This window comes from Saccostrea cucullata, unplaced genomic scaffold, assembly GCF_032062105.1.
Source record: "Saccostrea cucullata isolate Sc308-1 unplaced genomic scaffold, CSIRO_AGI_Scuc_v1 ctg14830, whole genome shotgun sequence".
NCBI lineage: Eukaryota > Metazoa > Mollusca > Bivalvia > Ostreida > Ostreidae > Saccostrea > Saccostrea cuccullata.
Window position 1 is genome coordinate 1 of NW_026919336.1, and position 15,161 is coordinate 15,161.

The 15,161-nt window shown below is 34.4% G+C and overlaps 1 protein-coding gene and 1 pseudogene across 1 annotated transcript; one reads left to right on the forward strand and one right to left on the reverse strand.

Annotated features, from left to right (window-relative positions):
• The first annotated feature begins 76 nt into the window (after window positions 1-76).
• On the forward strand, window positions 77-3,459 carry LOC134229578 (uncharacterized; annotated as a pseudogene).
• A 9,411-nt stretch (window positions 3,460-12,870) lies between these two features.
• On the reverse strand, window positions 12,871-13,857 carry LOC134229588 (uncharacterized; the record flags this gene model as incomplete). The annotated part of the gene is made up of 1 exon (XM_062711341.1): window positions 12,871-13,857. A coding segment is annotated over one exon (717 nt), but the record flags the coding sequence as incomplete, so codon positions are not given.
• Window positions 13,858-15,161: the final 1,304 nt, after the last annotated feature.

Below are 15,161 nucleotides of genomic sequence, written 5' to 3' on the forward strand. Positions count from 1 at the left end.
GAAATCCCATATCATTCGGACAGATGTAATTGACCATCTAGATAAAAATCAATGTGTATTAGTTATGGATTGGGCGATGAAATTTGTTCCTCAAAGATATCGTGAAAAGCAAACAGACTGGTTTGGTCAAAGAGGAAGAAATTGGCACGTGATTGTCTGCATATATAGGGCAGAAGATGGATCAATTAGTGTAAGTGCATCACAAGTTTCTTTGAAAAATTTCCATGTATTTTTTTTAATGATTATTTTTGTAATTGTTTTGTGAGCACATACCTGGTACTTTAAATCAAAATTTGGCTGAAAAAACAAAAGGACCATAAGTACAAAATTAACTCTTCCTAACAAATGAATATTGGTATGTTAATAAATCTAAGTACTTCATCTAGTTATCATTTTGTTTTGATTTGCAGCATAGGACTTTCACTCATGTGTTCGATGGTGTCAAACAAGACTGGTTTTGCGTAGCATCATTGCTGGAAGATGTGATTCCTTACGCATATTCAAAATATAAGTCTTCGTTCAGACAATGCAGGATGCTATCATTGTGGATTACTGTGGCTATGTTTACCAGAAATCAGCAAAAAAACAGGTAATAAGAGACATTAATATGTGAAAAGAAACAACACAATTTCATTAAACACAATTAACAACAAAAAAGTTGACTGCAAGATCATAATGATGTCATTTGAAGGTAATTTTTGACTATGCAGAGCTCCAGATAAGGTGCGTATTTGCAGAAATACGCATTATTTTACAAAATACGCATTTAAAATCAAAATAGAGCGTACAATTACACATTAGCAATCATAGATACGCATTACACCACGAAAGTACTGCGTACAATCATGTACGACTTCCTCAATACGAATTGAATAACTCATTGTTTGAATTTTCTCAAAACCAAGTGCAGATTTAAAAGCCTTTTAGTGACCAGGAATATTCTATTAATGACGACGACGATCTCCATTTCGGGAAGAAGAATCAAACATTTAGATTAAAATTAATTTCCATGCAGAAATACTATGCACTCGGCATAACTTTGTTTTATTATTGGGTTCATATCTCTCAACTTGCCATATTAACGAAGATTCTTTCAGTTTACTCTTGATACGATATCTTAAATGAAGGAAAAGTTTTCCGTGTCTCTGATGGTACAGTGTACCTTGACCTACAGTACAATCTTCATTGTTAAATAAGAATGCTTCCCAATCTTAACAAAAAGTCTTGTTGGTATTTACAAAATTCATTAAAATAAATGCAGGAACTGACTGAAGATTTTTTTTCCTCTTCCAAAAACTTAATCTTCGATTACAAGCTCAAAATCAAAATAGAGGTAAAAACATTATAGGATTAAACGTTCTTTTTGAAAAATTTATCGATGTGTAAACTCTTGGCATTTTACTCACAAACTGAATAAAAGTGCGAAGCACTTTTATGTTAAGTTTGTGAGTAAAATGTCAAGAGTTTACACATCGATAAATTTTTCAAAAAGAACGTTTAATTCTTATAATTCCAATATCGAATTTTTAAAAATATTCAAATTATTTCTCTTTGAGGCCTCCATACAATCCGTTAGTTCTGGACGGCGTAGGAATACATTTTACCGCAAAGGAACGTAATCGAGATGAATTTCGATAGAGTTCAGCTTAAATTGTCAAAACAATCGATAAATAAACTTATAAAGACTTATCGAATGTTGTTTAAGTCAACAAATATCGTAATTACGAGTTTACTTCAGAATAGTTCGTCCTTGACCATGGCCATGTTGACATTTAAACGACAACTCTCATAGCGAAAGTTGCAGACCGACGACGCCTTCGATTTGCACTTGTTTGTTCAAAGATTGAGGAACAATATAGAAAGTAAATATGAATTTGATGCTTATAGGGCAAGAGTTTGAGGTACGTTTCTTTTCCCTGTCTAAACGATACAAACTGAGTTGATTATCTTCGTATTATGAACGTTGAGACAGCGATTTTTAAAATTCACACTCGTGATCGAACAGTGACATTAACATTTTCATGGCGTCCGTCAGTTGGGCAGCCTAGCATGTCGCCAGTTTTGTTTTAATTAATTAAATTTGAAGTTTCTTGTATTTATAATTTATCCAAAACAGACAATAAATAACTGCTTTCGTTGCTTATACGATAAACTACATGTAGAAGCTTAGTCATTAAAGTAGTTCTGATTGAAAAAAAAAATTATCGATGTGTAAAAATTTTCTGAAACATGTTCTCGTCCAATCAAAACACAGGAATTCAATAGATACAATGAAGATTGGAATTATTTATATATAAACAAAATTATGAAAATACTCTTCAATCATTTTGCTGAAAATCAAAATCTGCATTGATTTGAAAATCAGGGAGTAAATACACTTTGGGGTAAAAAATTATCTGGAGCTCTGGTATTATGTATTATTTTGTAGGAATACATATCAATGAGTACTGTTTTTCTGAAGCACAAGCTGGGAAGTCGTTTTGTGATTCCAAGATAGCGCACATGCGAACAAAAATGAAAACCTGGGTGGCAAGTGGAAACAACATTGTCACAGCCTCAGACATGAAAACAGCTTTAGATTCAGGGAAAGGTAATTTTATTCACTTCTTTAGGAGTGCAAGTCAAACTGATTAATAGAAAAATCTGCTTCCCATTTCTGGGCCATATTTAAGAAGTCTAATAAAAAAGGACAAAATTCAACAAAATTTGGCCTTGATTATATAAATACATTCCTTATAGCAAACTTTTGTATTAATTAATTGGGAAAGATTTGATCTTGTGAAATACCATATGTAATAATCTTTCTACTTTTATTTTTCTTATAAAGGTGTTGCTGGTTGTCAAATTGCTGAATGTGTTATAGACACTTCCAAACAAACCATGAAAAGCCATAAATTAAAAGGTGTAAATGATTACAGCTATGTGGGATTCCAAAGAGATGGGATAATTTTGAAAAAAGCCTACAATATTGGTAAAGGACAATTCATTTCCAATGAAACACTGGACAAGTTAGCTTATGGTAAACAAAAAGACCATGAATCAGGTTGTACAATCATATCAGGATTTAGTTTACCCTTAAGATTAACTGGAAAAATTGAAGGGCGACAAAAGTCAAAGAATCAAGAGTTATTTAGTGAAACAACTAATATTCAGGAGGCCGTAAATAATTCACCAAACTGCATCGTAAAAGAAGAGGAACATGTAGATTCCCTCCCTACAGCATTTCACTGCACAGTTGAAGGATGCATAAGAAAATTTGCTACTTTCAAAGGACTTGAAAATCATTTATTAATTGGCAAGCATTCCCTGCAGCTACAGAAGGAGACAACATTTGATAAAATCAAACACCAGTGGGTTAAACTGTGTAATGAACTTGTGTTTTCAAGCAAAGTGAACACCGTGTTATTTGAGAGTAGTACCAATGACTTTCAAGTGAATATAGTATGGGATGGGGTTTAAAGGAAAACAAGACAATTTCAAGATTTCCTGAAAGTGTAAAGAATTTCCTTGTACGCAAGTTTGAAGAAGGCAAGACAACTGGGAAAAAATGCAACCCTGTGGAAGTTGCTGAAGATATGAAAAGAAAGAAAGATGTAAATGGTGAACATGTTTTCAAAGTTAATCAGTGGTTAAACCCCACCCAAATCACCTCATTTTTTTCGCGTCTAGCCAGCAAAGATCCACAAATTCATTTCTTGAAGACTGAAATTGATGATGATGATTTGTTTGCTGCACTTGCTACCATTGACGAAAAAAATGTGATTGATAACATTGAGTGATTGATATCAGATACTATTATGTATTGTAACATGAAATCTATTATATATGAAGTTTTTGATAAGAGAAGGTCAAAGGTCAGAATTGTTCATTCAGTGTAAGAGCTTTCATTAATATGTATATGCAGTTTAATAAAAATATCTTGAATATGTTCTTAAAACTGAGCTTAACACAAATTTCTGATAAGTGAGGTCAAGGTCAAAGAAAAGGTAAAAAATGATGATGCAGTTGAAGAAATGTCAGTATTTAGTGATAGACTATGGTAAGGTACATTAGTCCTAAATTGAATGTTATATAAGATGTACAAATCACATCTATAAAGAGCTATAATTTACAATTTAAAAAAATGTTGTTTACAATCATTAAAGTAATTTCAAAAAAAAAAAAAAGAAATGATATTCCCGTTTTCTTTCATTGCGATAATTGTGCAGTACAATGTATATTGATTAATGTTTTACAAAGAGGAATTATACGTAAATGACTTGGATAAACATATATGTACATTATTTTGGTGACAAATAATTTGTCCCCTTGAACTGTTGTAAGACTAGATTTATTTAGTCCATGGTGGACTATAATAACAGATTTAGGAACTCTTGCAAATTATTTTACAATATCACATCAAGATATAAAACTGTTTTATTGTTAAAGATCATTCGCAATGTACTTCAATTATAGTTTCTAATTGTATTCAATATTGGTATTTCGCTGTGCATTACTTTGGGTGCATAAAAAGAAGAAAGCATCTTGAGATGCATCATCCCTGCTGATTGTTTTTGCAATTAATTTTATGTGCATTATTTTGTCTGTCAGAGTTAAAGTGAATAATTTTTCTCTGTACCTATGTTTAAAATGGTGGAGTTAATTGAAGTATTTTGAACATTTTGCAAGGTTATGTATTTCATCCTGACCATTTGCTGTTTTGTGTATATATGGGTAGCATCTTAAACATTTGATAATTTACTTGTCCCAATAAGACATAAATTAGAAAGAAATGATAGCTGTTTTTACCAATTAAGTACTTCAGTCTATACTTAAATTATAAGGATCAGTACAGAAAATCATTGTACATTTGTTCTGTACATAATGAGTCTGTTGACTTTCACAAATAAAAAATTTATATGACCGGAAAATTTTCTTTTCTTTTATACCCCCGCTTAAAAAACGGGAAGGTATACAGTAATCGGTACGTCCCCGTCTGTATGTCCGTCTGTTACGTTTTGGGGTACCCATCTCACCACAACTCCTCTCGTACCACTGAATGAAATTTGATGAAACTTTCACAGAATCTTTATTACATAATCCCATTGTACACCTCCTAGTTTACTTTTTAATCTGATATATATTTTGGGTTTCCAAAACTGCCATTATATTCATATGGGAGGCAGGGAATATCATTTAGTGAGCTCATTGCTCAAAGTACCTCTACTTTTCTACTGTGTTATCTTTAAATTTTAAGTGTAGACGTACAATTCTATCTGGGAGCTACTTGTTTTACCAGGATATACAATGTCATGTATAGGCTTAAAATACTATACAGTGTATAGACAAAGAAAAAATCTTTACAATTTGCTGAATAACTTTCTAAGCATGCAACTTGGTTACATATATTTCAGTAGAGTAGAAAGTACTCCCCCACTAAACAGAAATATGTATCAAAGTGTATTCTACTTCTAAACCAAGTCTTATATCAAAATGGGACCAAAACTGTAGGAAGAGTAGCATTTTGATCGAATTTTACAGAATTTTTTTATTTTAAATATATAAGTGGATCATATGTAGCAAAATTGCCTACTAGTATGTAATCAAAAGGTGATGTGGACTTTAAAATCACTTCAACATATTATTCATGGTATTTAACCCAATATATCTGTGTTGAGATACTGAAGTTCAACTGCATGTAGACAAAAGGTGGATTCACTAAGTTCTTATTAACAAGTCCGACACAATTGCTTGATTATATAGCTTGATTAAGCTATATAGCTTGATTTAGCTTTATTAAGCTATTCAAAATAGCTTGATATAGAAATTTTGTCACAACATATTTTCTCAAATGTGTTATTTTTTCAGCATGTACAAAAAGCTGCACCTTGGTGCAGTGATAATATTCAACTTTGAACTCTTTTGAATGCATGTAAAAATTACTCACCAAATTGCGTCTCTTTGAGAGATTTTGAACTCAAAGTTCTATAAGTTTTGGGGCTATTGATTAGTGACCATACAGTTATTTCTTGAATGAAGTCGTAAAGGAGGTCAGTTATTGTCAACAAGATAATTGATTGCAGGTAATAATGCAGCACAATGAGAAGCAATCATACTTATCCATGCTCACTGCAGGGTACTAAACAGAGTACGATAAAGTACATACTTTACTAGAAAAATTGTGTAATTTGATACAACTAGATTTTTTATTTATGTATCTACAACTAGATTTAACATTAATATTATAAAATATTATTGCTATATTTCCTCTCAAATATTTGGGTTTTTTTAGCAATATTTTGAAAAGAAAATAACACCTACGATTCAATGCATTAAAGATTATTAACAGCCCGATTTTGATAACTTATTTGTTTCTGACTTAAATTAATAGTTTCAACTAAATTTCATCATAACAGCTGATGACATGATGAAATTCTCAGTAACTAGAGACTAAGAATTTTTAAATTTATACAAAACTAAATCAACCAACCTCTGACTACAGGACTGGTGACGAAGCGAAGATGGACGATAGTAGCTTTTTTTAAAAATATGTTTATGATGCAAAATTAAACAGAAAGAAATCAAAGCAATGAACCCTTCGCATAATCTGAATAAGATGTCAAACAAGTGGAAAGAGCAACTTAATTTTTACAAGCTGACAAAGGTTTTAGCATGGTATAATAAATACATATCATCCTCACACATGTCCCTGATGGTAATTGACAGAGAAAATTTGGAACCCAAATAGGTACATGATTAATTGAATTCCGATCCCGATCGATTTACCATTTTTTTGTTAATTATATAAATTACCTAAATAATACAGTACAATAACGTACGGCAGTTAGGAAAAATGTATATTGATTAAGATGCTATTGTTTTAGAAAACTCAATTTTAATGCATGACATTTTTAATTTGAAGAAAATTGTCTAAAAATATGAAGAAATTTAACCAATTTTCCAACCATTTTTAATCTCTATTAAAAATTTCCTATTGATTTTTCCACACTTTTTAAACTGGAAAAATAAAGACAACATATTGCTTTATTTTTCTATGTTTAACAAATAAAATAATATGTTTGCTGTTTTAATTAATATAGTTTTAAAATCACAATAATTTTTAATGGCCAAATATACGTGTCATTTCATGACACTGGTTACCATGGATACGGTCAAAATAACAATTCCATGACAACTGATAACTGAAGTACAAATTTTCTACTTTGATAAAAAAAAATTTGCTAATTTATGAAAACAATAATTTTTGTTTTTTGAAGCATTGAACTTCTGCTTTTTTGCCCAAGATCTTGGCTTGTGAGCGCCAGAATCTATTTTTAATAACATATCACAGCCTATATGTGCCAATTGAAAAAAATGATATTGTGTTTAAATTACTACTATTCCATGTATTGCTGTGAAAAAAATTTGGCTTAATCCGAGACATTCGACTTATCGCTGATTGCCTGATTCTTATATGGACCTGTACTTAAATAACATTATATAAATTTCCATTTATTGATTGATTATTGACGATAAATTGTGATAGAAAATCAAGCAATGGTCCTCACAATTAAAAAGCAAGAAATTAAATTATGTTCCTTGGGATATTCTTAGTGTTCAAGTTTTATTTAGATAAAGTCAAACTGTAAGATGAAGTAAAGAATTCAAAGAATTTCCTGGCAATTTCTGTTGTACCTTAAAGAACTTAAACTAGAGGAACTGTGAGCACTGAGCTCAAGAAATAATATCCTCAGCCTCCCATATGATTATAATGGAAAAACTCATGTTACATACATGCTATATATATAGGGGAGACTTGAAAAAGTGTCTGATCAAAGTAAAAAAAAGACCAAATGACACTATATGCAATAAAGAATCTGTGATAGTATCATTATATTTTATTCAGTGTTATATGAGGAGTTGCGAACAAGAGATGGGTACCCCCAATATTATTGAAAGAATGGCTGTGTCAATGCTTTTGCTACAGGTAATCAGAAATATGTGTCGGATCAAACGTAAAATAGGCCACAATGACAAGTAGAGCTACATATTCAGTGGTATCAAACAAATTCTTACTTTGGTAACATTAGCAACACATTTGTTGATTTTTGTGGGTATACAGAATATATCTTTTTATTTTTCTTAATATATAATTTTATTTTATTTAATCGGAACAAAATTGTGGAGTGTGGCAATTAAAAAAATGCAATAAAGGCAACGCCCACACTTTTATTCATTCTATACGCAGAAAAGATGTGAATATATATATATTTATGACGTGTAAATCTCTTCAAAGGCTGGCGTGTGAATCACAGTTTCTTTAATCCATGAGATAATGACAACTTTATACCAATTCAGTGTATGTTTGTCTTTTGTTTCCCTTACTTAACAGCAGGGACGTAGCAACAGGGGGTCGGGGGGGGGGGGGGCTGCCCCCCCCCCCAACTTTTTTTCCCAACATTACCTTTTTACTATTGAAAATGTTTATTGAAAGGTTGGTTGGACCCCCACTTCTTACCACAAGAAAGTGATATCAAGGAAATATAGTATTGTATACCAAAAAAATTGGAAATGAAAGAACTGTATACTCGGTAATCGCATTGATCAAGTTGTATCAAAAGTATATTTAGAGTCTAATAGACGGGCATGCGATGATAAAACACGAGGGAAAAAATCATTTAGGTGTCCAAATTCTAGAATTTGCCAGTACGCGACCTTACAGCAATAAAGAGGAGGGGTTCACCAGCATCTAAAACAAACATAGGTAATCAAAGATTACAAAGCTCACCTCGACGAATGTTATCAGTTTAAGTAATGCAAATCTCACATCATATTTTCTTAACAGTTAGAATTTATTCAACAACAATATTCTAGCAAGTTCTGTTTAGATAGGTCTTATGGTTCATTGGGATTGATCTGTTCCAAAAACTTTAACCTGGTCACTCATCTGGAAAATGTAGGTCAGATCCAGCATCCGAAGCAAGTTTGGTATTGTCCATCCCTAGATGCATTAGCCATGCAAGTTTGGTCCGGGTAGGCCTTAAAGTTACTTGGGAATGGACCTGCTCCAAAAACTTTAACCTGATCACTCATCTGGAAAATGTAGGTCAGATCCAGCATCCGAAGCAAGTCTGGTAGTGTCCATCCCTAGATGCATCATCCATGCAAGTTTGGTCCGGGTAGGGCTTATAGTTACATGTACTTATAGTGGGAATGGACATGCTACAAAAACTTTTAACTTGGACGCCAATGCCAACGCCGGGGGTAGAGCATAAGCTCATCTCGATCGACTCCGTCGAGGTGAGCTAAAAAAAACCTTGGATGCAAATCTGTCGCTGGTCTGAAAAACATAGGTAATCAAAGATTACGAAGCTCACCTCGACGAATGTTATCAGTTTAAGTAATGCAAATCTCACATCATATTTTCTTAATATTAAGTATTCATCCCAACAACAATATTCTTGCAAGTTGTGTTTAACCCCTTACATGGCATATACACATTTCTATGCGTGTAGCGTGAAAAACATGTATCGTGTAAACAAATATTCATAACTGTTAATACTGCAGATATCAAGGACTTAAGTTCATTTGGATTGATCTGTTCCCAAAACTTTAACCTGGTCTCTTGTATGGAAAATATAGGTCAGATTCAGCATCCGAAGCAAGTCTGATAGTGTCCATCCTAAGATGCATTATCCATGCAAGTTTGGTTTAGCTAGGGCTTATAGTTACTTGGGAATGAAAATGTAGGTCAGATCCAGCATCCGAAGCAAGTCTGGTAGTGTCCATCCCTAGATACATCATCCATACAAGTTTGGTTTAGCTAGGGCTTATAGTTACTTGGGAATGAAAATGTAGGTCAGATCCAGCATCCGAAGCAATTCTGGTAGTGTCCATCCCTAGATACATCATCCATGCAAGTTTGGTTTAGCTAGGGCTTATAGTTACTTAGGAATGAGAATGAAGGTCAGATCCAGCATCCGAAGCTTGTCTGGTAGTGTCCATCCTTAGATGCATTATCCATGCAAGTTTGGTTTAGCTAGGGCTTATAGTTACTTGGGAATGAGAATGCAGGTCAGATCCAGCATCCAAAGCAAGTCTGGTAGTGTCCATCCCTAGATGCATCATCCATGCAAGTTTGGTCCAAATAGGGCTTATAGTTCCTGTGGACCTGCTCTAAAAACTTTAACCTGGTCACTCATCTGGAAAATGTAGGTCAGATCCAGCATCCGAAGCAAGTCTGGTAGTGTACATCCCTAGATGCATCATCCATGCAAGTTTGGTCCAAGTAGGGCTTATAATTCCTTGGGAGTGGACCTACTCCAAAAACTTTAACCTGCTCCAAAAACTTTAACCTGGTCACTCATCTAGAAAATGTAGGTCAGATCCAGCATCCGAAGCAAGTCTGGTAGTGTACATCCCTAGATGCATCATCTATGCAAGTTTGGTTCAGGTAGGGCTTATAATTCCTTGGGAGTGGACCTGCTCCAAAAACTTTAACCTGCTCCAAAAACTTTAACCTGGTCACTCATCTAGAAAATGTAGGTCAGATCCAGCATCCGAAGCAAGTCTGGTAGTGTACATCCCTAGATGCATCATCTATGCAAGTTTGGTTCAGGTAGGGCTTATAGTTCCTTGGGAATGGACCTGCTCCAAAAACTTTAACCTGGTCACTCATCTGGAAAATGTAGGTCAGATCCAGCATCCGAAGCAAGTCTGGTAGTGTACATCCCTAGATGCATCATCCATGCAAGTTTGGTTCAGGTAGGGCTAATAGTTCCTTGGGAATGGACCTGCTCCAAAAACTTTAACCTGCTCCAAAAACTTTAACCTGGTCCTACATCTAGAAAATGTAGGTCAGATCCAGCATCCGAAGCAAGTCTGGTAGTGTACATCCCTAGATGCATCATCCATGCAAGTTTGGTTCAGGTAGGGCTTATAGTTACTTGGGAATGGACTTGCTCCTAAAACTTTAACCTGGGACGCCGACACCGACGCCAGAGCCGGGGGTATAGCATAAGCTCATCTTGACTTCGTCGAGGTGAGCTAAAAATGGGAGGGATGGCCTGAGAGATACAGTACAGTGCAGTAAAAACGTCTATTTATTGCGCTCATTTTTTCGTTTAATTTCTCCAAATTTTTACCTCAACTGAATAAAAACTCGTTTACAAAATATCCGTTGACTCCTATCTACTATACCCTCACAGTTTATACCTGCACAAAGCGCGTTAGACCAAAAATTGTCTTGCAATCTAAAATGGCAGTGTACATACTAGGCAACCTTTTCGATGGTTTCCATTTCAGACGCAGAAGGGATATTTAGAAAGGTAATAAGGAATGTTTTGTTGGGAAATAGTTCAAAGATAAACATTGTATTTGGAACACAGGGTAAATAATATTTATGAAATGGCAGTTTGATAAACACTAATATATAAATCGAGAAACAGTGCACAATTTAATTCGTGCCAATGAATATATTGCAGTAATATGTTTTCGATATGTGGCCCTGTAGCTTTCCAGTATGTCAATATATACATGTAATTTTTCGAAAAACTACAATTCTGCAGCTACAGAGTACAGTACTCAGAAAAGCCCCCCCCCCCCCCCCCCCCCGCCCACCTCTCAACGGCTTGACACAGACATCTTATCATTGTATATACCCGGTGGTTAACTGAGATAATGACATTGTTATAAAAGAATACTAGAGATACTGTGATCACTGAGCCCACTAAATGATACCCCCACCTCCCATATGATTATAATGGAAAAGTCAATGTTTTTCTCTGACAGACCAGAAATAACTGTTAAACCCCTGTCACACCGGGGCTGCGTCTTCACGGCGACTATACGGCGTCCTAAAAGAATGCAAAACGCCGAGGTGATCGCAGTCGAGTCTCCTACAGCGCCGTGACAACGCGGCGAGATCTCCAATGAACGCCGTAGGGTCGCGAACTCCAGGGGACGGCGATCACCTTGAGCATGCACAAAGTACGCACCGTGTGATCGCGGTCTGATAAGAACGCAGTAGAAACGTAGTATGATCGCCGTAGCAGCGCGGTGAGATCTCCAACAACGTAGTGGGAGCTCCGTACGAACGCCGTGAAGACGCACATGATCGCGGCACAAGCGCAGTGATAGTAGACTGGGCTTCCACGGAGACCTCACGGAGATGTCGCGGAGTCCTTGGAGATGTCACTGCGTTTCTATCGCGTTTTTACGGCGCTTCTAATGAGATTTATCGTCTTGTGATTTTTTCAACTGCGATTACACGGCGACAGCACGGGGTTGTCACTGCGATCATTGCGCTCCCATGGCGTTTCTACAGCGTCCGTTGGCGATCACAATGCACTTTCACGGCGTTGTTAGAGCGTTGTCAGCCAGCTCACAAAACAAGAGCAATGGGATTTTGATCAGCAATGATTCTAACTTATTTGTTGCACTAGGAGCATTTAAAGTAAGATAGGAGGTGCAAAACGGCATTATGTAATAAAGGATCTTAAAGTATCATCAACTTTATTTAGTAGTATAGAAGGAGTTGCAGATTAGAGATACACTGTAGGTACCCTTCAATATGATAGAAAGACTGGCCGTGTCCATGTTTTGCTATGGGACACCCAAAATATGTGTCAACTCAAAAAGTAAAATAGGAGGTGCACAATGGCACTATGTAACAAAGATTCTCTGAAAGCAATTCAAAGTATCATTACATTTCCTTTGGTGGTATAAGAGAACTTGCAGATAACAGATAGGCATGCACTCTAAATTTTAACAGACGGATGGATATTAAGGATGGACATTCCGATCACTATTTTTCAATGGACGGTAATTAGGTATGTATTCAAAATGCTAAATTCACTCATTTTTTCTCTTTATTCATAAATTTTACAAAATAAGAAGCGCTGTATTGGTAGACCATAAATCTAGAGTGAATCATAACATTAGCTTAGTGTGAATTTAATATAACAATTAACAAAATAAACAAGAATACAATGTTGTTCTTTGTAAGTAATAATCTGATAATAAAACATAAAAAAATATCAACAAATATATCACCTTTGTATCTATTTTTTGCACCAAACTTTCAATATGATTAATATTTAAATTTTAATGATCACAATGGCTTGTTCACTTCTATTTTTTGAAGGACAATAACTATTAGGTTTAGAAAATACTTCCCCCTGAGCTCTTTTCACATGTGGAAACCTGTAGCGAATCAAAATCAAACTGTGGCATTTCCAGGGGAGGAAGCTCCATGTCTGGAATGGCAATTCCTCCATGTTCCTCCACTGGGTAGGAATGTCTCTTAGTGTCCTCCGACTTAAACACTCTATCAGTAAGGTATCTGTTGTCTTTCTTGGAATTATCCAATTCTTTTTCTAGCTGTGCAATTTCTTTTTTCAGTTCAAGCTTTTCTTCAAGGAGACGATTGATCACACTTTCATAGTCAGTGTCACTCATTGTTTTGGTCAGTGTAATGTTTTCCTGAGAAGCATTATAACCTACACTGAGACTCTTTTCTTCATCAGTGTCACTTACAAACTTGCTTTTCAATAGTAAATGTCCAACAAGAGAATCAGTCCCTACAAGCGCCTGCATGATCCTGTCATTAGATTCCTGGGAGACGTGATCATCGAGGAAGTGGTTGGGGCTGAACATTAGCTTTGCCTCTGTCTGTGTTGACTGGTTCCTCACCTCTGAACCTTTGTTTGCTAGCTTGTTGTTCATCTTCTCTACTCGGATGATCTTGTCCTGGATAGCTTCCTGTTGTCTAAGATGAAACTGGTGTTGAAGCTGAATGGATTCTTGTGCATACTTTGAAGGAGAAAGCTGCAGGGCTTGCAGAAGGTATTCTGAAAAGAAACACAAATAAGGAAGTTGCTTAAAAGTTGAACATTCAGAAGGAGAAAATCATCGACGATACTTCTTGTTCAATATGAAATGGTAAACAACTCTTTTTTTAAAAAAAAAAATTATGATTCCTAGGGACCTTGAACGGGTTGAACATACTTTAATTATTGTAGATTGTACATGAACATGAAATCAAGTAGTCTTTTGAGGGATCTATAACTGTGCAATACTTCCCATGTACAGTATATTGAAATATAGCATATTTTCAAAGGCTCTTAAAATCCTGATTTTAAAATAATGTATTACAAGTGTAAGTTTGTAAAAATTGAGAAGGCAAAACCTTTATTAAAATTTTACAGAACTGACTTTGTAACCAATTTTCAAGTGATACATTTATGTAGATGAACACTGTGTTTATGGTGAACACTGTTTATGGTGTTATTATCAGGTCCAAGCCTAGAAGTGGCCAAGATAATTGTTTTTGTATATAAAGTGCATAAAGGGAAAAGAGACACAATAATATTCATTGGTTTGATGAAATAGTTCAGGACTTCTTAATAATACACCTAAGAGTTAAGCATGAAACTATATTAAAAATTGTTTTATTCTTTATTTGAATTGTTTTTCATACATTTCAGTTTATTTTTCTCATTTTCCTGACTGAAATATATATAGATGTAAAGTAATGATGATTTTTATTAGAAGGTTTTACCAGAAGTAATCCCTAGCATGATAATGCATTTTTATGATATGTAAATATTAAAATTATCACAAGTTTTCTGATATTGATTAAAGATTTTAAAAAATGGAAAGTTTGGTAGATGTTGAATATAATTGTATAGTCACAAAACTACTAGTATATTTAAAGCCATATATGGCATATGTACAATGAAAATTATTAGACAAAAATTATAAGAACTTATTATTTGTATCATTACTTTATATAAAGATGGAACTTTTCCGTAAATTACAAAATCTAAGTCAATTGCATTATAAAGATAAATGTAACACATTACAGAGAAGATAAAATCGTATTTTTAGATGAAACGATGTGTTCTCCGTGTTCAGAATTGAATGAAAAGCTTTAATTTAAATGTATTAACTATATTTCTTTACTTAATTTTGTATTTTTCAAAAATATATTATTTTTTTTTATCAGTTACGGCATATATGGCTTTAAAACATGTCACATTTACTCTGATGCCCATCAACATGATCAAGGCTATGCAGAGAAATCATTGACATCATCACTTAACAAAATCTAGGGTAGTACATGAGGAGGGTTTTCATCATTTTGTCCGAAATAATTGATCTAAATTTTGGGTATACATGTA